The sequence below is a fragment of the Calidris pugnax genome, unplaced genomic scaffold (genome assembly GCF_001431845.1).
Source record: "Calidris pugnax isolate Ruff unplaced genomic scaffold, ASM143184v1 scaffold62, whole genome shotgun sequence".
Taxonomy (NCBI): Eukaryota; Metazoa; Chordata; class Aves; order Charadriiformes; family Scolopacidae; genus Calidris; species Calidris pugnax.
In genome coordinates, this window is record NW_015090782.1 from 312,962 (window position 1) to 340,423 (window position 27,462).

General features: G+C 48.2%; 2 protein-coding genes and 1 non-coding gene across 3 annotated transcripts in view; 2 read left to right on the forward strand and 1 right to left on the reverse strand.

Annotated features, from left to right (window-relative positions):
* The window catches only part of LIMD1 (LIM domains containing 1), a 35,969-nt gene extending 12,292 nt beyond the window's left edge, over nucleotides 1-23,677 (forward strand). Inside the window, exons 2-8 of the mRNA XM_014960471.1 lie at nucleotides 58-159; nucleotides 13,416-13,483; nucleotides 14,803-14,865; nucleotides 16,299-16,429; nucleotides 17,727-17,778; nucleotides 18,468-18,536; nucleotides 19,506-23,677. Coding sequence (XP_014815957.1) covers nucleotides 58-159; nucleotides 13,416-13,483; nucleotides 14,803-14,865; nucleotides 16,299-16,429; nucleotides 17,727-17,778; nucleotides 18,468-18,536; nucleotides 19,506-19,643 — 623 coding nt within the window. The 3' untranslated portion in view covers nucleotides 19,644-23,677. The remainder of the gene's footprint in view (nucleotides 1-57; nucleotides 160-13,415; nucleotides 13,484-14,802; nucleotides 14,866-16,298; nucleotides 16,430-17,726; nucleotides 17,779-18,467; nucleotides 18,537-19,505) is intronic.
* Nucleotides 23,678-26,867: 3,190 nt separating this feature from the next.
* Nucleotides 26,868-26,940, reverse strand: TRNAR-ACG. The gene has a single exon. It is a non-coding gene; the product is annotated as a tRNA-Arg (tRNA).
* Nucleotides 26,941-27,270: 330 nt separating this feature from the next.
* Nucleotides 27,271-27,462, forward strand: part of SACM1L (SAC1 suppressor of actin mutations 1-like (yeast)) — a 35,216-nt gene continuing 35,024 nt past the window's right edge. Inside the window, exon 1 of the mRNA XM_014960385.1 lies at nucleotides 27,271-27,444. Within this exon, the coding sequence (XP_014815871.1) occupies nucleotides 27,389-27,444 (56 nt within the window). The 5' untranslated portion in view covers nucleotides 27,271-27,388. The remainder of the gene's footprint in view (nucleotides 27,445-27,462) is intronic.

Genomic DNA, 27,462 nt, shown 5'->3' on the forward strand with positions numbered 1-27,462 from the left:
TGACCCCAGCCACCCCTCCAGGTCCCGCTTCTGACCTCTGTCTCCTCTCTCTTCCAGGCACCTGCGTGAAGTGCAGCAAGGGGGTGTATGGAGCAAACCAGGCATGCCAGGCCATGGGCAACCTCTACCACGATGGCTGCTTCACCTGTGGAGCCTGCAGTGAGTACCCCCTGCTCTGCCGCCGGGGCAGGACCCTGGGGCAAACGCTTCAGGATTATCTTTTCTTCTGGTTTAAAAGGGGAAAAAATAGAGGTGGTTTTTGAATTGCCTGCCAGCTGGAGTCTGCTGCAGCTGTGTGTCTTGGTGGTGGTGGTGGTTGCTGTTTGGTTTTGGACAGATTCTTGCAAGGCAGGTAGAAAAGATCGTTCGGATTGTGCCGGCCATCTACTTTCTAGTGTGGGGGGTGGTTGTTTTCATTCCTCTGCCTTTCCGTTACAGCTATGGGTTTGTTTTTTTTACTTATAAGAGCATTTTTTTTTTCCAAGTGGCAGTGAATATGTCTTATGTGGCTTTTAGGGTTTTTTTTATTTGTCATGTCAGACTTCGCAGACCCCGGGGGGAGCTGCCGGGTGGGTGTTGTGCCGAGGGTGCAGGCGAGTACGGGCAGTGATTTCTGCCAGCCCCGGGGACACCTTTTCAGACGGAGCTGCTCCGTGGTCATTCTGGTGATGGTGTTACCTTTTCTCTCTGTAATAATTTTGCCCTTCTTGAGGGAGCTCCGGTCAAAGCATCTAAGTGCATGAATGACCCAGGTTACGCATCTGGCTTGTTCTTCCTCCTGTTATTGTGCCAGAGGTGTTGGGTTGGGAGCAGCGATGGCGAGCCGTGTGGAATCCGCCTGGGAAGCGGGGTAGATGTTTCAGCTGGCCCCACTGAGCCCCACACCTCTTGTCAGCCCCACATCTGAAGCTTGCTGGAGTGTATAGTGTGCCACAATGTACGGATGCTCCTAAGCAGCTTTTTGAGGAGGTCTGTGATGGAGCTGGAGTAAGGAACTGACCGCTTCATTTCACATCATGGCTGTGTTTGTAAGACAGTGGGGTTTTTTTCTATTTTGTTATGTTTAACCCTAGGATATTTTTAGAAATGAAGTTGTATATGTGGCGGCAGAAAAAATAATAATAATCATCCTTCTAGTGCTTTTGTATATATCAGTTTGGTTTTCCCAGATGAGTCTTAGTGTTTTTCTCCTGTGTTGTATTTAGAGTTGTAAACTCATCAGGACTGCATGTGTTTTATTTGGAGCTGTAAAGTGGGAATAAATATAGAAGGATGTGTGTGCTTTTTAATAATAGCTGAACCTTGAACTCTGCTCGTTTCCCAGCTGTCCAACACCAGCTGCCTTGCCTCACCTATGTTTTCAGTAGAGCACTTCACCATCATCTGACCAAAGGCAGGCAAAATGGAAAGCAAAAGTGTTGTTTGCTCGTGGTGGTAGTTTCCTAAAGGCTCAGAAGTCGGCAGCTCACTCTTTTGTCCTCTCTTATAAATTAATTTATTCTCCTGTGGAGAGGATTCCAGGGCTTTGCTTCAGGAACCTCTCACCCTCCGTGGCCGGGCAGCCTCCAAACTGCCCTTGCACACAAAGCTCCTGTTAAAAATAATCCAGCAGCAGGGTCGAGCTGTCTTAAATTTCTAAAATTACTACTGTGCAACTGCTGCTTTAGAAAGAAACACTTTTGATCCTCCCTTTAGAATGGATTTTACCATCTTTATTTGAAGACCTGTGCTAGAGAGGTACTTGTGGCTACTGTGGTAGCAGTGGTTACTCACATTTATGTTTGTTAGTGTCTGGTTAAAAATTAGCTTAGTCCCATTTCTAAGAAGTTGGGTTGGTGAGAGCTGAAAGAATAGCTATTTGCTGCTCGTTCTAAAAGGCAACCCTTTCCAAAGGTTTCCAACGCAAGACGGAAAGGTTTGGGTGCCAGGTGAGACTTAGAAAGATGGAAAAAAAAAAAAAGAAAGTAAGTTTAGCAAAATGAAGCTCATTTTCTCTCTTACCTGGGCTGCTACTGAGGAATCTCTTTGGAGATGTGCTGGAGAGAACCATTTCAAATGGAAAGTAAGAGAAAAGCTAATAAAAAAAAAAAAAAAAAGGATAGAGAAAGGAGGAGAGTAATAATAATATTTCTCTGAGTAGGAAATGCTGTATTTCCATATGAGATAAAAAAGAGTAGACGTGAGAGCCTGTTTTGGATTGTTACGTGCAGCAGAGTAATTAATTACTCATGAAAGCTCAAGTCCCTCCCATTGGGGCAACGACCGTACTAAGATGGGAGCTGGATGCAGCGGTGGCTGGCATGGATGGATGGAGGGGAGGCATGGATGGATGGAGAGGAGGCATGGATGGATAGACAGGAGGTGCAGAGGGATGGAGAGGAGGCATGGATGGATGGAGAGGAGGTGCAGAGGGATGGAGAGGAGGCTGTGTGGTGGTGTGGGACTTCTGGTACTCGAAGGAGAGCAATGCCCGAGGGAGGCCTCCACAGTAGTGGTGTTTCCCTTACCTGTATGTACTTCTACAAGTGGCAAGGCTCAGGAGAAACCCTCCAGTGCAGGGGGTGGTTTCCTGTGCTGTCACTGCGGTCTGCAGGACCCTTTGTGTAGGAGTTGTTTGCTCCAGGGGGCTCGGGAGGCTGGGGGAGGGCGTTAGTATTTCCCATCCTCCCAGCAGCCTGCTTTGGCTCGCTGTGCTGGGCTGACTTTATGATTCATCCAAGCCTCTTTGCATTGTGGCTGCTTAACTGAGGGCTGGGGTGGTACGTGCTGTCCTGCCCCACGCTCAGGGAGGAAATGTACCCCAGGGGAATCCCCCCCACCTTTCGCAGACCCACGGTAATTTCCCGGTCCCCCAGCCCATCGGCCACAAGAGGAGTGAAGGGCACACACAGCCCTGTCCTCACCCCAAGGGAGCACATGCCTCTCTGCAGGCTTGCTGTCCTTCTGTGTCGCTGGGGTAAATATGAGGAGACCATTTTTTATCTGCCAGAAAAATAAATATTTGTCCGGCCGGTCTCATCTGCCCCGCTGCAAAGCACGTCGTGAGCAGCCTCTGTGGAAGCTCTGGTTTTCCAGCTAAAAAGTAAGTAGTGCTGTTAAGGTCAAGTGGAGTTCGTCTTGGACACCATCCAGTACAGTCTTGTCTTTGAGAAGTCAAGGTTGCTCGTGATTTCAATCCTAAGATTTCTGCTCTGGTGGAACGCTGAGTATCTCCGCTCCAATAAATAAAATATACAAAATTACCTATTAAGGTAAAGCATATTGTCCTCCAGATATTTATATCTGCTGTCCTGCTGTTTTCATTTTAGTGAGGATTTCTAATTTTGCTTGTAGTTGGATTTGTGTCCAAATGTGCATTAGTTTCCCAGAAGCAGGAAAGCGAGAGGGTCTGAGGAGGGGAGGGGGGCTGATACCTCGTGGTGCCGAATTTCCTACGCTCTGTGTCTCCTGATACACATATGTTCAGAGATAAACCATCGAGCAATCTGTTGAGCAGAGCTATGCATTACGTTACAGGGTTCGGTTGTCAGGAAAAAAATGTACTGTTTTATCTGAGCCAGTGGCATGTAATGCAGAATATTTGGCTTAGAGGTCAAAACAACAGATTTAGAATGATTGCTTTGGCATAAATGTCTCATTTATCTTCTTGTTTGTCATAGGGCAGAGACACAAACAAGGCAGCTTTTTTGCAGAGAAGGAGAGGAAAGAACTTGGGGCTCTTTCTTGCAGGATTAGTAATAAATTGTATTTGCTTTACAGGGGGGCCACAAAAGTAGGTTAAAAAAAAAAAAAGTCCTCGAAGCTCATATGGCTATTTCCTGCGAGCTCAAGGTGTCTGTTTCCGCCTTAGGTTTTGGTTTTTGTTTTTTCAGTTTGTAGGGCAAACAGTTGTAGTTATCAAACTGTCTGTTACACATTAACCATTTAAGTTGAATCACCTGTTTATGGTTCCTCAGAACACAGGTGTTTCCAGGTGCTGATATTTATTGTTTAGGTAGTAAGGAGACCTTATAAATGATACAGATTTAACTAGAAAGTATCGCTCTAACTTATTGTGGTGTTTTAGTGTATTTTCTCCAGGATTCAGCCAGGCTGATATCCGAGTGCCGCAGCTGGCCTGGAAAACAGACTTTTTTAGCTCTGCTGGCAGCGTAATTTAGAGCAGAAGGGTCTTGTACTTGAGCCCCTGGGTCCTCAGAGGAAATCTGAAAGCTAAAAAAGTGCAAGGGAAGTGTCAGAGATGACTGTGAAGGAAATCAGTAGGCGAGGAAGGAAGTCAGAAAGAAAGAACTGATTGCAAGGTGGTTGTGAGGAGGGTTTGATCTTGAACTGAAGCAGAAGGTCCAAAGGGAGGACCAGATTCTGACCGCTTGTTACAAAGAGGTGGAAACTTTGCATGTTTGCCAGATTACAGAATTCGACCTTTGGCATGTCAGCATTACTACATTACTTTCTTTTTCTTTTTTTTTTTGATTGTAAACTCAGATTAATGTTGATGTCTGTGTAAGGGTAACAGCCTGCTGTTCCAGTGGCAGAGTTTGAAATAACATGAGCTGGCTGTCTCTTGCCGCCCTCTGGGGATATTTGTGGTGTTTTTAATATTTCACAATGTAGTTGTGTTTAGAGGTATCAAGGGTCATTTACTAAACAAGATAGCTAAGGTATTGAAGCAGTGTATCTGTGAGCTTAGCCCTGTGCTTGGGCTAATTAGTCTTGCTGCAGTGATTGTACAGCATGGCTGTACGGATAGTTACATTGAATAAGCATTCCCTATATTGGTATGTCACCTCTGGAAAAACAAGACCATGTTTTTCATTGGTATCACTAAATAACTCCAGGAGTATAAGATCACCTTTTTCTGCAAGTGCAATCTTAATAACGTTGCAGGAGAGACAGCCTCACCAAGTGAATTTTCCCACAGCACATGTATGATTTACCTTCAGATGAAGAAACTACCAGCTCTTCTAGTAGAGGCAGAATTTACTGCTTGTAATTGGGTATAAAACCAATTATATAGACTGATCAACACGCATGAGAAATTTGCAGGTCTTCAGAGTGGGGAATACAAAGTACTGCAGGCAATCCCTCCTCAGCATCCCTTTAATAAAATTATCATGCAACAGTCCACGTAGTAAACAATATATTTATTTAGAAAATGTAATCTGAGAAAGGATTCAGCCGTGCCTGGCTTCACCGACAGTTTGGGAGGCAGGGGAGGCATCAGTGTGTGTTTCCGCTCCTCTCTAAATGGCAAATTTGTTCTTGCTGACTCTCTGTCTTCAGTCCCTCAGCTGGCTGCTGAGAAATCCCCGCTGTGTGGCACAAGAAGTGCTTGCCATAGATGAGAAACACCGGGGCAGCTTTCACGGTAGGATGATGGTACTTGTTCCTCTCCTGGCCAGATTTTGGGGCGCAGTGCTTTGGGGTCTGAGCTAAAGAGGCTTTGGTATGGTCCGAGCGTCCTCAGTAGATGTCCCTCCCTGCTGGGAAGGTTCAGCTCCCATGCAGGAGATGCAGTCAGGGTGTTATCAGTGCTGGTGGTTTGAGTCCATCGCGTGTGTTTTGGTGCTGGCTGAAAGCCTGAGAGCGTGAGGGCAATGTGAGAAAAAAGGCTGAAACCTTTAATGGAATAGATTTCCAGTCCTTTCTGGTCTTTTTATTTTGTCATCTTCATGTCATCTTGACATTTTATAATGTCATCTTCAAAGTACTGGTTTTTTGTTAAGAACAGGGATAGGATTAATTGTGCTATTGAGATTTTAGGGGGTTTCTTATGATGTTTTAATGGTACCTAAGAATAATTTTCTGAGTAGCGGCTCAGTAAGCACTGAGGCCTCTTCCACACCTAAAATTTAAAAATTGCTTTCTTGCGTGGTTTCCATGTAGAGTTGTGTTCACTGAGGACACAGAGATCGTCTCCCCCTCCTTCCTCACCCGAGCCTCCGTGCGTTTCGATGAGGGTTGGTGGGTGACGGGGTGGGAGTCCAGCTCCGACACCTGCCTCTGGTTTTAGTGGATTTTGGGGAAGGGGACAGCCGTCCCCGCAGTGACACGGAGCGTGGCTGGGCACTGGGCTGAAGGATGGTACCTCAGCAGGGACCCCCCCAGGTCGAAGCGCTGCTTTGTACTGGGGTGACTTTATCTTATCTCTGAATTTTGAACCTTCGAGGGGTTTACCCTAAAAAGAAAAACATTTGAGTATCTTCTTGCAAGGGTTTGCCCTCCACAAGGGAGAGGTGTTGCTCAGCTGACTGTGCTGTGGCAGCGTTTCCCCCTGAGGAGCCATTTCTGCCTTCACCCGTGGTGGCTTTGCCCTCAGAGGCCGCTGACCTTTTCTTTATGTGTACCAGAGTGTGCTTTTGGCTTTCAGGCATCAGATAATTTTCTCAGAAATTCTTTTTTTTTTTTTTTTTTTTTTTTTCCCCCTCACCACGCTGTTCTTTTTTTTTTTTTTTTTTCCCTCTACTTTTTCACAGCTCTGCTTGGAGGAATGAAGCACAAGCAAGTCAGAGTAAGTAGTAGTTCATATCTTGATGCAATTAATGTTTCCTGAGGTCGTTGGAGCTTAGAGTTTACCTTAGTGCATCACAACATGTGTTCATAAGGTGGCACAGAGACCCCCCCTGTTTGTTTTTTCAAAATTTTTTTTTTTTTTTTTTTTTTTTTTACCACCTCACACGTGTGGTGAGAGCACAGAGGGCGTTTTTTGCAATTTTACAGTACAGCTGGCATAGTTGAGAGAGGGGCTGAACATCTCAATGGTAATGAAGCTACTGTGTCTTAGCACAGTTTTTTTTCTAAGAGACATCCTATCCTCCTGCCCATGATTTCACCGAAGCTTTGATGCGGGGTGTTTGCTGGTTGACCACGGTCTGAGTTTACCTAATTTGGAGGGTGTGCAGTCATCAAAGTGACCTTTTTCGTGCAGCCCCTAGGTTCCAGAGTGGGTTGGAAATATTGACGCTTGCGTGTCAAGCTCAGCGCTGCATCCAGCTGTAATGGTGGCCAACACAAACAGCACGGGTGGCAGAAATTAAGAGGGAGCTCCCTGATGCTCAGCCTGGTGGGTACGTGCTGCGTGGGGTGGTACACGGTCCTGCCTGTGGGCAGCCATGGAGCACTCCATCGAGCCATCTGCTGGCCTTTGGGCAACAGGGCCTTCTGTATGGTATTGCTAAGGTTTGAGAAACCCACAATTGATTGCCGTTTAGATGGTTATTCTGTCATCCAATGACCCCTCCCTACCTAGGAAGGGGAATCAGGAAAGAAAAAACCAACGCAAACCTCAGGGTTGAAATATAAACAGATTTAATAAAATAAGACTAGATAATTAACATTAATAGCACTAAAGAGCCAATATTGATCCCAACACCAATATAAAATATACAAGGGTTATAGTCATTCCATGCTGTCAGCAGGAAGCTGTGCACTCCCAGCAGGGACAGCAAATGTTGGACACTGTGAGCAGTACGGCCTCGGGAGGAGGGGAAGGGCTCAGGGGTCTGGCACTGGGGCAAGGAGTTCTCAGGATCACAGCCACCAAGGAAGAGAGAGCACTATGCAGCAGACTCTCTAATTTATACTGAACGTGATGTTCATGGCCCGAAATAATCCTGTTGGCAGCTTGGGTCGAGTGCCCGGGTCTCGCTTCTTGTTCCCCCACCTGGGTAACTTGAAAACACTGAGGGCTTGAAACCCACCTACCAAAGCTGGCTATAAAGTAAATATTTTCACCAGTTGAGACACCCAGAGTCTTCTAAAAGTGCATTTTTCCCAAGCATTAGAAGAGAAATGAATCCTGTGTCACTCAAACCAGGACAGGTACGGGATAGCTGAGGCCTCTGGGCTCTGTGTGGTGGGACCAGAGTTGGTTCTTCGGTCCAAACCCCCTCATTCTTCTACGCGGGGGAAATGAGAACTGGGGGAAGGTCTGCAGCTGGGGCCAGAGCCACCCAGGACTAGAGGAGGAGGTTGTTTTGACCCGTAGCAGCTAGATGGGCAGTGTTCCCAGCCTGCTGTCCCACTGGCCTGTCAGGAGGTTACATCCAGTGAATCCGGAAACTGAAATCCTATTGTATTTAACCTGCCATTGGTAGTCACGTGTCCAAATTTATCTTACAGCTGTGGCACTCTAAGGAGGACTGATTTTTGTCGTGACAGAGGCCCAGGGTGGTCAGTGTGAAAGGGACCCGGGAGCAGCTGCTGGTCTGCAGTGGTTCTTGCCCTTCTGCTGTGCAGATGCTGCAGGGAGCTCCATGGTGCTCAGATAGGTGATAGTGAGGTCCACACTGCCTGCTCAGCAATGTGGGGTCCTGTAGAGCCCTGGGGTCTGGCCGTGGCCCCCTACCATTACATGTACTGAGAGCAATCTCTTGTCTTTGAACATGGGTTGGTGACCCCGTTGTGCTTTTAATAAATAACGGAAAAATGACTCCAAAAGAGAAAGGGGTCCAGCTCCCTAGCAAGCAAATGGTGCACCTCCTGGCATCCTCCTTGGGCCGTTGCAAGTCCCTGGTGGATCCCTCCCTGTATGAACTTCAGAAGGAGAGAGCTGTCCTTTGAGAATACGATGGACAGAAGCACCAGCATCCTGGGAGTGCGGCCTGGTGGTATGCCCATTATCAGCTGCTAAGCAAAGTGTGTTTATTTTAGCCCAAAGGCACTAGTGACTAAGATGGAAATATTCTGAAATTGGTGCTTCAGTGGCCTCGGGGTCATCCTGCAACAGATGAGATAGCTAAACAGATCAGAGAGATGCGTTAGAGATGAGCATAAAAGCAGAGCTCAAACCTCCTGTCAGGAAAAGGAACAAGAAACCTCGTAACAAGGAAAGAAAATGGGATGAGCATAAAAGCACGGGGCTCAAACCTCTTGTCAGGAAAAGGCACAAGAAACCTCGTAACAAGGAAAGAAAATGGCAGGGTTGAAATGCTGGAGAATTTTAGTTGTCTGAATTTTTCAGGGGAGAGATTAGCTGAATTCAGGGTGAAGTGAAAGTGAAATATGGCCAGGAGCCAGCAGCTTAAGATGTGTACTAGAGCGATTGATCCTGAAAGCGGCAAACCACACATTAATATTCCTGGCTTTGTCAGAGGATATCGTCTCTGTAGTCATCATGATGCATTTTTAAAGTAGACAGTGATCAATATGTGATTCCTTCCTAAGTTCTCGGTTCTTCCTCTGGGTGAAATTACAGCGGCATCTTCCGTGTTGAAGCGAAACCCCTGCCAGCCTCTGCAGGCACACAGTCACAAGTACCCCTTTTGAGAGGGACCTGTTTAAGGTAAGGTGCTGTGCCATGGCAGGGGGCTGAGCGCAGGGACAGGAGCCACTTCCACCCCGTTCCATGCTGTCGGGCCGTCCCAGTATGGTTTGTTTTACTGGTGCAGCTGCAGCCAGGACGTGCAATTTCCCAGCTCCGCCGGGACAGTCCTCAGCACAGCCTGGGGAAGTGAGCTTTTCCTGCATCTTGCTTTCCCATGTGTAGGATGAGGAGATGCTTCCTCGCCTCAGATGGGCGGTGGGAGGAGAAGTCCATCCTGATGTGGGCAGGGAGAGGCTGAAGAGCAGCAGAGGAAGAAGTTTGGCTCTGTTTGCATGCTCCAGTGACGGCTGCAGGGGTACCTAGTTACTCGCTTTTTTGGGCAAATTTCCATTTCCAGGGTCTTAAAGAGAGTTGTGGAGGGGAGCTAAAAATAGACAAAATGACCACTTCTTCCCTAAAGTAAGTAATTAAATCACACACCCCCTTTCCCTCAAAGTGCTCTTGGTGTCAGCACCTCTTCCCCACGGGCCCATGTAACGCCAACAGCCAAATTATAAATCCTTTATAAAGGGGTTTGTCCCTCTGCTGGGTGAGTTTGCAGCAGAAGCCCGGACACAGCACACCGGCTGTGGCACCTTCTCTGAAGGTCTGTTGCCATCAATCTTGACCTGCTAATGTCACAGGTTTAAAAATACACCGGCTGCAGAATGGCCGGTAAATGCTGATTTTGTCACCGTGGAAGAATGACATGGTGGCAGCGATCCAGACCTCGTCCCCTCTGCTGCAACGGCTGCTACTCGTGCACCGGCCATCACCAAAGAGATGTCTCCTCATTGCGTGGCTCCAGGCGTGTGTTTCTCCTGACCCCAGCTAGCTTGTCTTTAGGGAGGCATTTTATAAAAGTGGAAAGTTGCTTGGGCACCTGCCTGTTGTGCTAAACTGGAGCCTGCGCTACCGTGGAATTTAAAATCAAAGTCAAATGTTTTTTGTTTATTTTTCGCTGTAAGGCATTTTATAAAGGTGGAAAGTTGCTTGGGCACCTGCCTGTTGTGCTAAACTGGAGCCTGCGCTACCGTGGAATTTAAAATCAAAGTCAAATGTTTTTTGTTTATTTTTCGCTGTATTTAAATCAGTGGGAGATTTTGGGGGTCACTTCTTGCTGCATTAGGCTTGTTGTTTACTTGCTCAGGACCACCATTGGCAAGGGTCAATGCAAATCCCAGGTATCCCCATGCTTCTCCTTCCCCTCCTCTGAAATTGGGACTCTGTGACTGCCGGTGAGTGTGCTGGGCTTGCCTGTGGACCTGCAGGCACACAGGGGGGGTTATCACACAAATAGGCAACCTGGGTCATGGGCCCCAAAGCTATTGCATCCAAGATAGGACTTGCATCCACGATAGGATGCATCCAAGGTAGGACTCAGGAGGTGATCGTCCCCCTGTACTGGGCACTGGTGAGGTCCCACCTCGAGGGCTGTGTCCAGTTTTGGGCCCCTTCCCACAAAAAAGACAGTGAGGTGCTGGAGCAGGTCCAGAGAAGAGCAATGGAGCTGGTGAGGGGTCTGGAGAGTAAGTCTTGTGAGGAGAAGCTGAGGGAGCTGGGGGTGCTCAGCCTGCAGAAAAGGAGACTGAGGGGAGACCTTCTCACTCTCTCCAACTCCCTGAAAGGAGGGTGTAGCCAGGGGGGGTTGGTCTCTTCTCCCAAGTCCCAGGTGATGGGACAAGAGGGAATGGCCTCAAGTTGCACCAGGGGAGGTTCAGGTTGGATATTAGGAAAAATGTTTCCATGGAAAGGGTTAATTAAGCCTTGGAATGGGCTGCCCAGGGAAGTGGTTGAGGCCCCATCCTGGAGGTATTCAAAAGACAGGTAGACATAATGCTTACAGACATGGTTTAGTGATGTTTTTTTTTTTATCAGAGTTAGGTTGATGGTTGGACTGGATGATCTTAAAGGTCTCTTCCAACCTAGACAATTCTATGATTCTAAGATTAGATGCTTTTTATTTTGGGCTCGAGGTCGTAACTTTCGTGTTGGCAACTTTGGCAAAGTGTGAGGGTGGGTGAGAGAAATCGGAGCAGGATGCTTTTGGGTTTGTCAGATTTCTTCCGTGCCCCATCCAATGTCCATGTTGGTGCAAGGATGGGCTGTCCTGCAGGTAACGTGGTTGTCCCCAGGGGGGATTAGAGGAGAAGGGGGAATGATGAGCATGTCAGGGCAGCGTGCTTCTGGCTCCTACGCCGCCCCGTAAACACGTGGCTGAGAAATGCCTGCAGCTTAACCACAAAGCTGTTCACGTCCAGACTGGGGCTTGCTCCTTGGAGAAACACACTGCCACGTCTTCTGCCTGCCTTGGTGGCTGAAACCCAGGGGCTACTGGTGAAACGTTGGTCTGGCTTAATTCATTGGCAAAACTTCAGAGCTTCACTGGGGCATCTCCGTTTCCCGAGGGGCGGTGGGAGTTGTTTCCCAGCCTGAGAGTGCCCTCTGGTGTATGCAGGAGACAGTAAAAATTCTTAATTTATTGAAGTGGTTTAATTGGCTCCCTTCATCTCTTAATACTTTGCAGCCAGCGTGGTTAATCGTCAAAAGCTGCCAGGTGGGTGCATGCCATAAAGCACCCAGAGGTGAGCTCCAGACCAGTCCCATGTGTCTTCTGCGTTTATACACCAAGCAGCTGATGATCATTTTTTAATGATACACGCATACCAAGTAGGAGGCTTCTGGGCCCTGCTGTCTCGGGTCTGATTTCCCTCCAGCAACGCCTGGCAGGTCCCCGAAACCAGCCTGTGGCAGGTCCTGCTCCATCTGTGCCCAGGCAAGTGCTGCTCCCCCTGCCCCGGGCACTGCCTCCGGGCACTCGCCTGGGGGTCCTCGACTGAGCAGAGCAAGCAGAGCCCCTCCAGTGCTAGGCTGCATCCCAAACACCTGGCTGAATGGGGAAACCGGGCTGCAAAAAGGTAGGAGCAGCTTTTTATAAACAAGCAAAACCTAGCCCTTTTCTCCAGGGGGCAGGCAGGACATTTAGAAGAAGCAGCAGCAGCGTGAGCATGTGTTGCCATAGTTATCTGGAACTGAAAACAGGCGTAAACACAAAAGCTACAGTAAACATAAATCTTCCCCATGCGTAGAGCCCTTTCTTGGAAAAACTTTGTCATCTTATCTCTATTAGGACATTCTGGTTTGAAAAAAATACATATTTTTGAAATGCTTTCACATTTCTATTAGCAGCTGCAGTAATGAGTATGCTGGTAGGGAGCAGAGAAAAGTGTGCTCGGTGCTCCGGTGTTACAGTCTGCTGGAGGCAGGTATGGTAGGGGCTTATCAGGTTGAAGGCACCTTCTCGTGGAAGAGCATGGGAGGTGACATTTTGAGGGACGATGTCATGTATGGATCACCCTCTGCATGGCAGCAGCAGCAGCAGCATGAGCATGTGTTGCCATAGTTATCTGGAACTGAAAACAGGCGTAAACACAAAAGCTACAGTAAACATAAATCTTCCCCATGCGTAGAGCCCTTTCTTGGAAAAACTTTGTCATCTTATCTCTGTTAGGACATTCTGGTTTGAAAAAAATACATATTTTTGAAATGCTTTCACATTTCTATTAGCAGCTGCAGTAATGAGTATGCTGGTAGGGAGCAGAGAAAAGTGTGCTCACTGCTCCGGTGTTACAGCCTGCTGGAGGCAGACCCTTTCTTCTCCTCGCTCCTCAGCTGTTTTTTTTTCCCAGTTTGAGTTAGAGTACCCTCACACACTCTTGCCAGGTTATTTCCTGTTGTAACCTGTCATGAGGTGGTCCAGGCTTGCAAAGCTGCCTCCTCCTGCCCAGACCTCACACGCTCTTGCCAGGTTATTTCCTGTTGTAGTCTGTCATGAGGTGGTCCAGGCTTGCAAAGCTGCCTCCTCCTGCCCAGAGGTAGGACTGATGCCTGGATCCAGCACTTGGCATTCACCAGTGACCACTAGTGGAAGAGGAGATGGGGTTAGTCATGCTAGAGGCTGGGAAGACCCTGCTGGGGTTGGGTGCTCTTCTCCAGCTGTGTGGCAGCCGTGCTGTGATGCCTTTGTCGTTCGCTAATTAGCATCCAGGTTTTGCTCACGTTTTCTCTGCTGACCTTTCCCTTCTCTCTGTTTGTATTTTTTTTTCCTCAGGTCGAAAGCTGAGAGGAAAAGCCTTTTATTTTGTCAATGGCAAGGTGTTCTGTGAAGAAGATTTCCTGGTAAGCACACAGCTGACCCTTCTGGTGGCATGTCTCAGCCTCTCTGGCAGACACCCAGCCTCTCTGCCCAGCAGCTTTGCCCATGTTTCACGGGGCTCTAGCCCAGCATCCTGCCTGGCCCCTCTGCTCCCCCTTTACCTGGAGCCAGCCCCAGCTGTGGTGGCTACCCACACGTGGTGCTGGAAGCAACCAAGTGGAAGACCATGGCTTTGCAATGCAGAGCATGTAGTTGAAGCCGTAGCCTCTCGCGATGTCTCCTTCAAAGCGTGTCTCTGTGGCCACGCTGTGGAGACAGGTGTGAGATGAACAGCTACTGAAGAATCAGTGAGTTGAACTTCCCTTTCCAATGAACTGGTTTTGCTTGAGCATCTTAATGGATATCTTCAGGTTGCCCTCAGTGGATTTTGTATGAACGTAACTGAGCATGAAGCAACCCCATGGTCCTCTCCTTGGCTGCTGGAAGTAAAAGGCCACATACCCCCTTGCCCTTGGGCCCTCATAGATTAAGCCTTCATTGAGACTTGAAAAAGTCATATTTGCCTATTTATTGGGGAAGTCTAGTGATTTCTCTCAGAGAGAAGTGAGTTTATCTTCTCCGCTTCCATCAGTATATAGTACACAGGCTGAAAATGGAAAGATTGGTTAAATGCATCTAAATCATTTCATTTTTCCAGTTTGCATTTCCACCATTCAGGCAGGACTGAGAGGACTGAAACCTTAGACAGATGATGTGTTGTGCCTGAGGTGCCTGTCATGGGCATGACAGGCAGTTCCGTACCATTAGATCTTAGCAATAGCAGCAAGAAAGGTACTCTGGGCCAAACCTGAATGTTAGACTACCAGAGATAGAGCTGGGACAATGCCACTGGCCTTGGAGAAGCTCCAGTAGACTTGTAATGGTGTAACTGAAGGAAGAATTTGGCGTTCTAAGCCTAGATATTCAGATGTTGTGATGTGAATTTGTGATAAACAGAGATAACTTCCTGGCATGTAGATTCACATGATCAAATAAGAATGTAAGTCTTATCCTAAGTGCTTTATTTGTATGTGCCTTTATGGTATTTTCTTATATACTTAAATTTAGGACTTGAAAGTTACAGGGACTTGTACTCCTTATGAACCATGGAAGTCTGATGTCTTTATAGAATATCCTCTGCAGACCCATCCACAGCTTCATTTACTGGAAAAAAGCACTGGAAAGTTTAGCTTGTGACAGGAGTACAGAAAAAGGCCAAGCGAATAACAACCCATAATATGCTGTTGTTTATGCTCGACTAGCCTTGTGAAATTTTAAGCCAATTCTTTTTCTGTCCTTGCAGTATTCTGGTTTCCAGCAGTCAGCTGACAGGTGTTTCATTTGTGGTCATTTGATAATGGACATGGTAAGTGATAATTGCTTCAGGAGAAAATATCCCACAGCTTTTCAGAAGAATACATCAAAAGCAAAATATATTCATGTCCAGTGCTGTCTGTTATCATCTGGTAGTCTGCCTAGTGTGAGATTGGTAGCAGAGAGAAAATCCGCTAAGCCTTGTGTTGATTTTTGCGAGGAAGTGAAGCTGGCACCCTGCTGTATGCGACGCAGAGACTTTGCTCTGCCGGTTTGCAGTGCAAATTGAAAATCAGAGCCTTCAGCTCTTTCATCTCCTTTCGGGCTCCCCTGGACAGTGTATTTGTAATCCCGTCGATGCTTCCTGCTCAGAAGTGCCGTGGCTCTGCAGTGCTCCGGTGCTGTGGGGCATCAGTGCGGTTGTGCTGAGCCTGTCTTTCCTGTAGTCAAGCTGTAGCTTCCCACGTACCTTCAGGATGAAACTACTGTCTTGCTGCCTCTTTTTGTGGGTGCTGGTGCTCTGGGGAACAGGTTTCACCCAGAGCGTGTGATCCAGACCTCAGTTCAGATCCTCCCACGTCCTTAGAAGCTCTTCACTAGATGGGTGGACATCCTGCTGAAGCAGGCAGTTTCACGTTAGCCTACAACAGATACCATCCGTTCAAGGTGGGCACAGCTCAGGGGGTCAACACCAGGCAGTATTCAGTTTTGGGTGGTTCAGAGGGAGATGAATTCATGGTCATGTAGCTGGCGGTGTGAAAATACAGCTGGGGCAAAGAAATCAGGAATTTCTGGGTGGTCAGTTCACACAGAGCACACCTCCCAAGATTTCCTTATCGTTAATTATCTTACAGTGGAAAGTGTTAAAGTTGGAAAATCTACTTTATACTCAGAAGTGTGATCACCTGGCTGATGGACCGTGATATTCCAGGTAGTAATAGCTGCCCCAAAGCCAGCAGGTGAATTGCAACTGTTGAGTTCAATACACTTTCCGTAGTCTGTGTTAATTGGAAAGCCAGGCTAGTGGGTACAGAGCTCTTACATATCTAAGGCATTACGAAAACTTAGCAATAGTATTTGTTTCAGCCTCTCATGGAGAATATAAAGATGTATTTCCTTTTGTTGGCTTGCTATGTCTTGCCCTGTGATCCTGCTTAGTATTCTCCACCTGTTGGCTTCAGAAATTATTTTCTTTCCTTTAAATTCTGTCACTTCTATCTTTTGTAATGCTAAATACCTTGACTGAGACTCTAAATTGTTTTTTTGCCCACGCTAATAACTAATTTCACTGGAAGCAGGTGATATGTATTGATTCCAGCTGCCCTTTCCATCCCTGTTAACTCATTTTTCAGATGAGGTGCCTGAAAAAAAGAAACAGCCCTGCTGATGAGTATGCAGCGTTGTCTGATGTGAAGCTGTGTGTTTATTATTTTCACCTTTACTGGCTGTTCACGTGCGTTTTTCCTGTCTCTTGGTTTGTTGCAGATCCTGCAGGCTCTAGGGAAATCATATCATCCAGGCTGCTTCCGATGTGTGGTCTGCAATGACTGTCTGGATGGTGTGCCATTCACTGTAGACTCTGAAAACAAAATCTACTGTGTCAGAGACTACCACAAGTAAGGACAAAATAAACAGCAGAGATGGAATAGACTGCCCAGGGAGGTGGTTGAGTCACCATCCCTGGCTGTGTTTAAGAACCGTTTAGATGTGGTGTTGGGGGATATGGTGTAGGGGAGAACTTTAGAGTAGGGTAGATGGTTGGACTTGATGATCCCGAGGGTCTCTTCCAGCCTAGATGATTCTGTGATTCTGTGATGTTCCAATCAACCAGCCTGTAATTTAGCTTCTGGGCTAATTAGGAAGTGCAGATTAGCAAAATAGGGACCGGGTTAGAAGCTAGAAGTTTAAGGGTGGGCCTAGGCCCTAGAAATTCTTGATGTCTCTCCTTTTGCCCTGCCGTAGACTTGTGTGTAACTTTGAGGAAGTGAGTTAATCCCTGGGCTTCAGCTGCCCCTTCTGCAGAGCAGATATAGTGAGAAATAGCGCTCGGGAAGCGTTCAGTGATGCAAGTAGTTAGTCCTCTCTAAAGCAAGACTGTGAATGCCTGTTGAAATGAATGTGAGTTGCTTTTTGAGTAGTTGTGGGACTGAGTTCGACTTTTCAAGAATGGTTTTGGAAATCCCCACTGAACGTGTGAAGTGAAACTCTTATCCAGCTCTCACTTAAACAACCGATAAATCCCCTTAAAAAATCACTTGTCATTTAGACAGTAAAATAGAATGGCTGTGCTCCTTGCTGTTTGTGATATTAGAGCTGCACACATTCTGAGCGTCCATCTGGCTTGGTTTGCTCCTTGCTCAGTTTTCTGAGCAGGCAGAGTATGAAGTGTTGTTCAGGCAGCCCCTGGAACTGTTCCGTGTTGTGCCAAGATTAGGGTTGTTCTGAAATGATGCATACTTCCTTGCGATTTAATTTAATTTAAGTATTTATTTATCGTGTTACGTTGCGTTCTAAGGCCTTAAGGAACAGTACAGTCATGCGGTATTTTCTCTGAGGTTTCCTGCCTCAAGGCTGCCCCTTCTTTTGATGTGTTTTTCTGGGGATGCTCCTGCTCAGTTTCTCCTCATTCTCTCTTCCAAATCTCTCAGGAGCAGCCAAGAATTTTTCAGTGGGTTTTGGATTTTTTTCTGACACAGAGTGTAAGACGTAAGGTCTCTTTTTGCCTGGTTGAGCAACATGTATCAAGCATTTCTTACAATCAATGCTAAAATGAGTTAATGATCTCAGGATGCAAAGCTTTCCTGTGGGTAAGTTATTTACAGCTGCATCTTTTCATCTTATCGCCAAGAACACGCAGGCCTCTATTTTTATGTTGATCTCTAACTTGCCTTCATTTTCTCCTTGCTCTTCCAGAGTTTTAGCTCCAAAGTGTGCAGCGTGTGGACTTCCCATTCTGCCCTCCGAGGTGAGAGCCTTTTATTTCATACCCACTCTGGGGAGGGAGCGTCGTGTCTCTGCTCTTGCTGACTTTCACACTTGACCCTGTGTCAAGTCGGATGTCCTTGGGGATGGGGAGAGATGATCACTTCCTCCAGCCTGCAACCTTTTGACCATACGCTGCCCTTGAGATGTGACCCTTCTTTTGCTCAATAATGAAGGTTATTTCTGCTGAGCCAGGCTGCTTTTTTTTCACCTCCTGCAGGGTTATACTGCTGTCAGCTTTATGTTCAGGGCACCTTTCCTTCATGGCAGTAAATGCTGGTGGTGCTCGTGAATGACCTCTGAGTGCCCCTCTGGGACTAACTCATTTTAATACTTGGAGGAGATGTGTCTTGGGAAAAACCAATCTGAGATGCTGAGAAATGTGATATATTGAAATTACCAAATCGTTAATGGATGACTTGGGATAGATGCAGCTGTAAAACATGGATAATTTAACATTTCTGATGTTACATTTCAGAGGATACCTGCAGTCAGTGATGAAGCTTTACTGTAAAAATAGCTGCAGGTGGCAGGATTTATTTGTGGTGTCCAGCCAGCAGCTCAAATGCATTTCCTCAATATTCACATTGTTGCACGAAGCAATCTACAGAGTGCACGTGTCTGATCCTGCTGTAATCCTTTGCAATTTCTCTTTTGCTTGAATGCTTACAGGGGTCTGATGAGACCATCCGGGTTGTGTCCATGGACAAAGATTACCATGTGGAATGTTACCACTGTGAGGTGGGTCAGCAGCTTTTTCGGGGAGTAATAATGATAACTACTATTATTTTTAAGGTGGAAATAAATCTTGTCCCTTTCCCGTGGCTGTAGATGAGCCATTCAAACCTTGCATTCTGCGACCCTTTCTATCAGTGGGTGAGAAGTTTCCAGTTGGAGGAGAAAAGTTTTTCCACCAGTTTGTCTCAGCTGTGATTTCATTTGCTTCCATAAAGTTATGGGCAAAGAGTTAGTTATCACTTTTAAATTTGGCAGTTTATTTGTTAATGAAGGAGCCGTGGTGACTCACTAAGGTTCTGTTGCTCCCTTTCAGAGCCTTGATCTCCAGATCACATTAGTGTATCTGATTTCCAAGTCAGATTGTTCAAAAATGCTAAGGTGGTGACTGATACTGTCCGGTGTAAGTTACCTTCACTCTCATGGGAAATAAATGTGTGGTCAGGCCTGGGGAGAAGATATGGTTGCATAAAAAATACCAAGAGATGCCAGCTCTTAAACACCGTTTGCTCCCCATGCAGGGTTTCCCAGAGAGCCTGCATACTTCTGCTCTGTGAATTAAGATAAATAGATGTCTTCTCTTACTGTGGTCTTTCCACTGTGGTGGAAAGAGCCTTGACTCAGCAGGCTGGGTTCACGAGGTACGACTGCAATTAATTTAACATGAAGAGATGAGCCCTACCTGTGAGTGTAAGGAAACACGGGCATGTTTAAAATACACAGGGTTACACCTCGCCACAAGGTAAAGCTTCTTCAATAAAACTGCTCAAGGCAAACTTCTGCAAGGCTGCATAACCTCCAGATGCCTATGTCGGGTGCTTTCTTTCTCGTGGTAAATGTTGGACTTACTAGGAGGGAGCTGTTGGCTGGTTGTCTTCTGCCCTTGTCACAAAATGACCCTCCTGGAAGCCAGAGGCCGGTTGGCCCTGGAAGATGAACATGTGCTCTAATAATTGGCGTGGCCTCTCTTTGCAGGACTGTGGGATGGAACTCAACGACGAAGACGGGCATCGCTGTTACCCGCTAGATGAACATTTGCTCTGTCACTCCTGTCACCTGAAGCACATAGAGAACGGCACAACCCCAGCAGCTGTGTACCAGCACCACTACTAGGCAGCATGGCCGAGGTGGGGGACCCAGGAGAGAAGACTCGTTACGAGATCTCCCTCTCCCCAGCCCCAGTTGATTTCCTGTGCGTGTTTTTCACCGGTCGGCAATGTTCCTGTGAAAGGATATGAGAGTTTTTTGCTGGATTCCCCGAGTTTGTATGCTTGTGAGCTCCAGCTCTATCAAACCAGATCTACCTGACCAAGAATGTGGCATGTTATCTAAAGTGATCGGTTTACTTTTACGTGCCTTTTTCTGCTCTCTGGAGATTCCTCATGGCTCATTTTGGAAGATTCTTCAGTGAAAGCACAATTTGCTGTCGTGCCTATGAACTCAGACCATGCACAATTAAAAAGCCAGAGGCTGGCTTGCCTGCCTGCCTGCCTGCTGGGGACATCCCGTCAGCCTGCTAAGTGTTTCCTGACAAGCACATTTCATCAGATTCCCTGAAGGACATCAACCTATTAATGCGAGTTTTTTAGACACTCTCACTCTTTTTATTAGTTTTTTAGGAAAAGAACAGAAAGAGGTCTATGCAAAACGGACTTTCCAGTTAATTCTCCAAACTCTGGTGTCAAGTCTGGCTGTAAAATGCACCAACTCTCCGAGCACAAACCGGGCGTGCTGGCTGGCAGCTGGAGGCTGACATCCCATATCAAACGGAACAAAAAACTGGAACTAGGTTAAAATACTGTGTAGACTGGGGGCCTGGGCTTGCGTATCAGCTTGATACACCGTGGGGCCAGTCTGCTGTATCAGAGTCTGGATAGTGGATTATATTTGGAAAGGAAAGGTCAGGATGCTGGAAGTGTGGACACGGGGAAATCAGCCTCGTCCTTGCTTGCAGAGCTCACTTTGGAAAAAAAAGCTCTCCCTACACAGACACTTGCCTGAGTTTTCCAGCTTGTCCCCACGGCTCAGCCCCTAGCCTGGCCACTCCTTTCCATGGTGTTTACCCAGCACAAAGCCATTTCATAATGGTGCTTATTTAGAGCTCTGGGAACAAACTCGTTATCGTTATGAAGGCTTTGTTACACAGGGATTTGGAGCTCGGCTCCACAACCTGTAACTCAAATGAGTATGTTGGTATAAACAGATTTGCTCCCATGGATAATAACAGCTTATCCCAGAATGGAGTTACTGAGTTTGGCCCTTGCTTTGTGTTCTGCTGAGAAAGGCAGATCCTTTCTCTTTTTGAACCCCCCCCTGCTTTATAGTCAAAGAAATCTCCCCCAGTAGGTGTTACATACAAGATAGATGTGCCTGCAGTGTATGTTCTATGGGTACCAAAGCTGTGCAGCCCCTCGTGTACAGGTACAAAATGTTTGTCTAAGAAGAAGCTTTTAATTTAACGTCTCAGATGCAATCAGGGATCTTAGCTACCCGTTCTTACATACAGTGTGGAAAACAAGTTAAATCCTATTGTATCCATGCTAAGGATGTAAATTTCTGATTGATAGGGGGACAGGATGACATTCTTGAAGATCTTTTTAGCAAGGAAACTACATTAAATTAGCCCAGCAGTGGTGCTGGGACTCCTGTTATGAGCCTGTGCTGAGGACCCACTATGGTTCAACCAGACCTCTTTTTCCCAGACCATGGATGTAGCTGGAGAGGTGCTTGAACTTCACACCATGTAGCTGGACTGCCTCGTGTACCTGTCTGGAGCAATACAGGTGTGAGGTGCAGCCTGGCTCTGCCTGGGCTGATAAATACCACGGGACTCCACTCTTGAATGGTGCAAGTTGCTGTGCGAAGTATTAAACAGCAGCACAGATGTACAAACATCTGCTGTAAAACAGATGGAGACCAGTGGCCTGTTGGCACCCTCCTGCACATCTGTATCAGCTTGCCTTGTCTGAAATGTGACCATCTGAAACTGCCTGGGGAGCTTGGTGGAATTGGCACGGAGTTTCATCGGTCCAGCAGACCATCCCGCCTTCTGGCCCATCAGGCCTTAAGTGTGTCTGTCTGCTGCTGCTGGGATGGGGATGGTGGCACACGGCTGGAGGGCAGTCCTACACTGGAAACCATCCAGAGCCCCAGTTTTGGTGTAGTTTGGCTCTGTGACACCGTTTCTCCTGGGGACATGCAACCCCTCAGTGAGTGACCGAAAGCTTGAGAGGGGGCACTTTCCTGCTGCAGTGTGCATGGCTCTGAGGCACGTGTATCTTCAGAGGGTTTTACCTGTGATTTTAGAGGAGGTAAAATTGGCCCCAAATATGTGAGCTCCCTGGAGCCTTCAGTTTGGCCTCCAGATGCTGGATAGCGAAGGGATGGGAAGGAACCAACACAAGATTAATGTGCCCAGAGGAGCTGTGGCTGCCCCATCCCTGGAGGGGTTCAAGGCCAGGCTGGATGGGGCTTTGAGCAACCTGGTCTGGTGGGAGGTGTCCCTGCCCATGGCAGGGGGGTTGGAACTCCATGATCTTTAAGGTCCCTTCCAACTCTAACCATGCTGTGATTCTGTGATTAATAACTGGTGCTGTATCTAGGCAATATGGACTGGTGGCAGCAGAGCACCCAGGGCAGATCCTGCAGGGCCATGTCAGCTGGGCACGCAGCTGGGCATGGGGTGGGAGGGTGTCTGAAGATGCAACTGTGATCTCAAGAGTGTCTAACGGGACTGAGATGGGAGATAATGCCAGCTGAGTGTTGCTGGTGAATAATTCACATAGTCCTGGGCGAGCGGTTCCCCTCCCTGAGTTTCCTTTGGCAGGGAAGGCAGTGAGATATCAAAGAGGCTTCTGGAAATGAGCTGGAAACACCAGCCCTGGTCTATTATTCTGTCTCTGGGAGACTGGCTACCACATGGGTCATGCTTTTGCTAGCTCTTGATTTTAGAGCAGCCCCTCATGCCCATTTTCTGGCCTCCGTTTTGGGAAACGAGCTGAAAACACTAGTGGGGCTGATATTTTCCTTTTAATATGGGGTGTTAGCTACCGTCTCACTCTTGGAGCCTTCCCCACAACCCCAGAATAATCAGGCAAGAAGGGGAGGGGGAGAAGGACAGCTTTCCTGCGTGGAAAGCCTGGAGCAGCCCGTTTGCAGCAAGCTGTCTTGCAGGAGCCTCCTTTGCATCAACGGAAAGTTTGGCCGCTGCTCCCACACGGTGTCTTGTTACTGGTGTCATCCATCCCGCGTCCCTCAGCGCCGGGGAAATGAAGGCTGCCCTACTTTCAGTGTTGAGGTCCCGTATGAATTATTGAGTGCCCACGTTCTCCTTTCCTCTGTTCGTGACAAGCTGGAAGCGACAACGTGAAGCTGTTGAAAACGAAGCGCCGTTGAGTTTGTGGTTTTGAAGCTGCAGCGTCTGCTGCGTCGCCCTGCTCCGCTGTGTGTCCTGGCTTGCACTGCTTTTATCTTTGGGAGCTTGAATTCTTTTAAGCTTGTTTGTTATTTCTCCTAGGTTGTGGGTGTCTGAGTCCCGGCTGATTGTCCCCAGCCCTGGCGGTGGGTGCGGGATGGGGGGGGTGGTGGGAGCATCCCGCACATGAGAGGCTTCTCCTCCTCTTGGCCCCCCACCAGGCACCCCTGGAGCTGCAGACCCTCACTGCCTGCCTTCAGGCAGCTCCCCCAAAGAGGGAAAACAGGCCAGCTGGAAGCTCTGGAGGTGAATTGCAGAAAATGTGCTAAATTCTGCCTGTCAGCTGGCTGATATGCTCTGGGTTTTGCTTGAACCTTGTTATCTTTTTATTTATTAAGATGCTGAGAACAAGAATTAGCCGTAATTCCTCCCCCAGTGTGCTCTTCTGACTGGTTTTAGGGTAAGGGACCCTTGGAAGTCCCGTTGTGCTGGTAACGAGTGACTCACATGCAAATATTCAAATGAATTCCCTGAAACTTGCTTTCAGGATCGAGAGTTTAATAGGTATTTTCATCCAGATCGTGCTGTTAAATTTCTATTGTTTAAAATACTGAAGCTCATTTAAATAGGGATTTTTGCATAAAAGCCAGGGGGGAAAGCCCCAGCTGTAGAAGCAGCAGCCATTTTTGTGTAATTTAAAGTGTAAGAAACCCCTGTGATCAAAGTGATTTAGGAAACTGTGTGGACGCTAAACACAGTGAACAGTATTTTCAGACAACCTGGTGAGGAGCGTTTGATGAGGTCTGTGGCTTTTCCGTTTCTGAGTTTAGAATGTTTTCCCAGTCTTTTCAGGGTTTAAATGACTTTTTTTGAAGATCTTTTTTGCTACGAAGCGAATAGCTCCTTGGTCTCGAAATGGTGGAGTCTCATCAGCATCAGGTGTGCTATGGCAGATGTGAAAGGGGGGAACTGGGCTCGCAAGAGCTGGTACAGGTTTGGCTGGCCCTCAAAAGGAAGGGCTTCTCGTTTAAAGGAAAATGGACACACACTCTTCATCCTTGCTTGAAGGCTTTGACCTGATCCCCCAAATTATCTGGATATCATCAGCCTGGTGCTGGTCGATGGAGTGGCAGCTTTGTACTCCTCTGCTAAGAAAATGGCCTGAAGGACTTCAACTGCATTAAACTGTGACGTGCACGGGCAGGCAGCCCCGTGAAACCAACAAGGCTCCCCACGTACAGGAAAATCCATGTGTGTGCGTAGTTCAGTGTTGGATCGAGGGCAGAGTGATTTTATTTCAGAGGAGACGTCCCCGAGGACGAGCCACTGGTCTGGATGCTGTGCTTCTCCCACGTCAGCCTCGGCTGCCCTGCTCTGTGTCTGCTCTTGGCATCGTGTGTGCTGTCAGCTCCTGGACGTGCTGCCTGCGAGGGACCTGCCTTTCACACCTCTCTGCCCATGCCACCTCTTTGTAGGGGCAGTTTGAGCAACCTTCTGCCTGTGAGCGTGAGGACAAATTGACCCAGCAATAATGCTGGAGAAACACCTCTGGAGTCAGTACCTATGGCCAGGGAAAGACTGTGGCCAGATACACGTCTCTTTCCCCCCCATCCTCCGAAGCTGAGTGCCTGCATCACTGGGAGAAGCTGGGAGAAGGTTTGACTCTCATCACACTGCATTTGTGCATTTATTTTTCTTTTCCTTTTCTGCGTCCTGCCACTCACTGGCTGCAGTGGCACTAGGTCTCCTTACTGGAGATGATGAGGCAGATGTCTTCTTGTCGTGAGCCCAGACAGAGCCCAGAGCTGCTCCCCCATCCTAAGGAAAAGCGAAATAAGGCTTTTCTGAGCCATAAGAATCCTCACCCTGCTTTCTCCCAGGGCAGCCAGAAGCTCACGTGGCAACATGCATTGGTAGCCTGCTAAAAAGGAGAAGAAAGCGGGAAGAAACTGTCCCCAGGTGAAAATAGGTGGTGTAGAGCCCCCGAAGGCAGAGGACAGGGATGGATGTCCCCCCCTGGCCCCGGAGCTGCATCTCCCAGCCCTGCTGTCACCCACCCTGGTCCCCGCGCAGCAGCAGGTCTGCGGTGCACGGCCCCACGGGGACCCGGGCACACACACACATATAGGCTGTGGGTGGATTTCTGTATCCCAAAAGCAAATCCTGAGCCTGGCTAACGATAACCGAACGGTACTAATTACTTTTTTTTTTTTTTTAATGTTTCCTTCAAAGCTCAACTCCAGGAGAGGGGTATTTTAGGATTTGTGCTGGTGTAACTAACCGTAGCCACCTGTGAACACAGCCCTCTTTTCTTCCGTGCTGTTAAATATTTATAAAGAGTGAAGGCTGGCAGAGGGGGTGAAGCCGCTGGCCTGTTGTGATTTCAGTGATTAAAGACAATACTGTAAAGCAGTGCTCAGTGTCAAGTCTTTCTTAAAATGACAATGGTTGTCATCACGGGGAGGGACTCGCACTGTGAAGTGATGATTTCCCAACATCTGCCTTCCTCCTCTCCACCCCCTCCACTACCCCAGCAGCTGAAGCAGGGACTGGTGGAGGGAAACCTTCTTTGTGGGGCTTCACTGGGGATGTCCAGTCCTTCATGGTCAGCTGGGATTTGATGTGGCCCCACCTGAGGCCATCCTGCTCCCGTGTCCCTCCGGGGAGACCCTGGGAAGTGATCTGGGTGGGAGCAGTCTCTGGTCCCAGCACGGGGGTCTCCTTTGCAGTGTTGGGTGTTAGGGTTTGAAGAACCCACAACAATTTATTGCCATTAAAATGATTATTCTATCAATCACCTGATGACACCTCCCTACCCAGGAAGGGGTATTGGGAGAAACAAGGAAACCCAAGGATTGAAACAAACAGATGTAATAGAATAAGACTAGATAATTAATAGCACTAAAGAGCCAATATTGATCCCAATCCCAATATAAAATATACAAGGGTTATAGTCATTCCATGCTGTCAGCAGGAAGCTGTGCACTCCCAGCAGGGACAGCAAATGTTGGACACTGTGAGCACTACGGCCTCGGGAGGAGGGGAAGGACTCAGGGGTCTGGCACTGGGGCAAGGAGTTCTCAGGATCACAGCCATCATGGAAGAGAAAAAACACCTCAGCAAACTTTCTAATTTATATAGAATGTGACTGAAATAATATAGAAATGGTCTGAAGTTGGGGCAGGGGAGGTTTAGATTAGATATTAGGAAGAATTACTTTACTGAGAGGATGGTCAGGCACTGGAACAGCCTGCCCAGGGAGGTGGTGGAGTCACCATCCCTGGAGGTATATAAAAAACATGTAGACATGGCACTTCAGGGCACGCTCTAGTGCCCAAGACTGTTGGTTTGTGTCTGTGGAGGGGTTTTTTGTTTGTTTGTTTTTGTTTGTTTGTTTGGGGTTTTTCGTTTTTTGTTTTTTTTTTTTGTGGTTGGACTTGATGATCTCAAAGGCCCCTTCCAACCATGAAGATTCTGTGATTCTGTGATCTGGAGAAAAATGTCTCACAGAAGCAGGAACAAATTTAACTGTTGTAGAAGCAGGAGATTATAATTATTGTTTCACTGCTGTGGGTGAACACGAGGCCTCCTTTCTGAGGACGGGACGCCGAAGCGCTTGCTGGCTGAGCAGCACCACAGCAGCACGGGGCTACAAGCTAAAACGAAGCGAATAAATAACCATTACTTGGAATTATACTTTGGGGTTCCCCCTTCTTGAGGCAAGAAGCTGCCCAAAACTGGAGGATGATGCCCTAGAGGGCTGGATCCAGCGGGAAACTGGCCATGAGTTGCCCCTAGACCTGCTCACTGCCGACCACCAGGGCTGGGCTCAGAGCCCAGGCGGGGCTGCTGCAGAACAGGAGGGGAAAAAAAAAAAACAAAAAGAAGGGGCAAGAAGGGTAAACCAGAAAAAAAAGAGCAGCCGAGCCAGCCAGGAGTCGAACCTAGAATCTTCTGATCCGTAGTCAGACGCGTTATCCATTGCGCCACTGGCCCTGCTCGAAACACAGCTCCTGCCCGCCTGCACTTCACCACAGAGGCGGCGCGAGGGCCGGGCCGCCGCGCGCACGGCAGCCAATCCAAAGCAAACATCCCCCCACCCCACCCCGACACCCCTCCCAGCGCTCGCGGTGGGCGTGGCTTACCGCCCCACCCGCGCACCGGCCAATCCCCACCGCCTTCGTCACAACACCTCCCTTCGGCGGGCGAGGGGCGGGGCCTAGAGCGGGGCGGCTCAGCCAATCGCGGGGCCGCAGAGTCGGCCCAGGCCCGCCCCCCGCCTACTTAGGCGTTCCCCACCCTGTGGCGCCCTCTAACGTGCCCGAGTAGGTTTGTCCCGCGCGGGCTCCCGTCCCTTAAGGCCGTGAGGGGGGAGCGGCCGGGCCGGAGGGGGCGAGAGCGGAGCCGGCGGTGGCGGCGGCCGGAGACAGCCGGAGGGGGACGAATGGCGGCGGCGGCGGCAGGAACGGCGGCAGCGGCGGCCTACGCCAGCCTGAAGTTGTGAGTGACCCGCCGGGA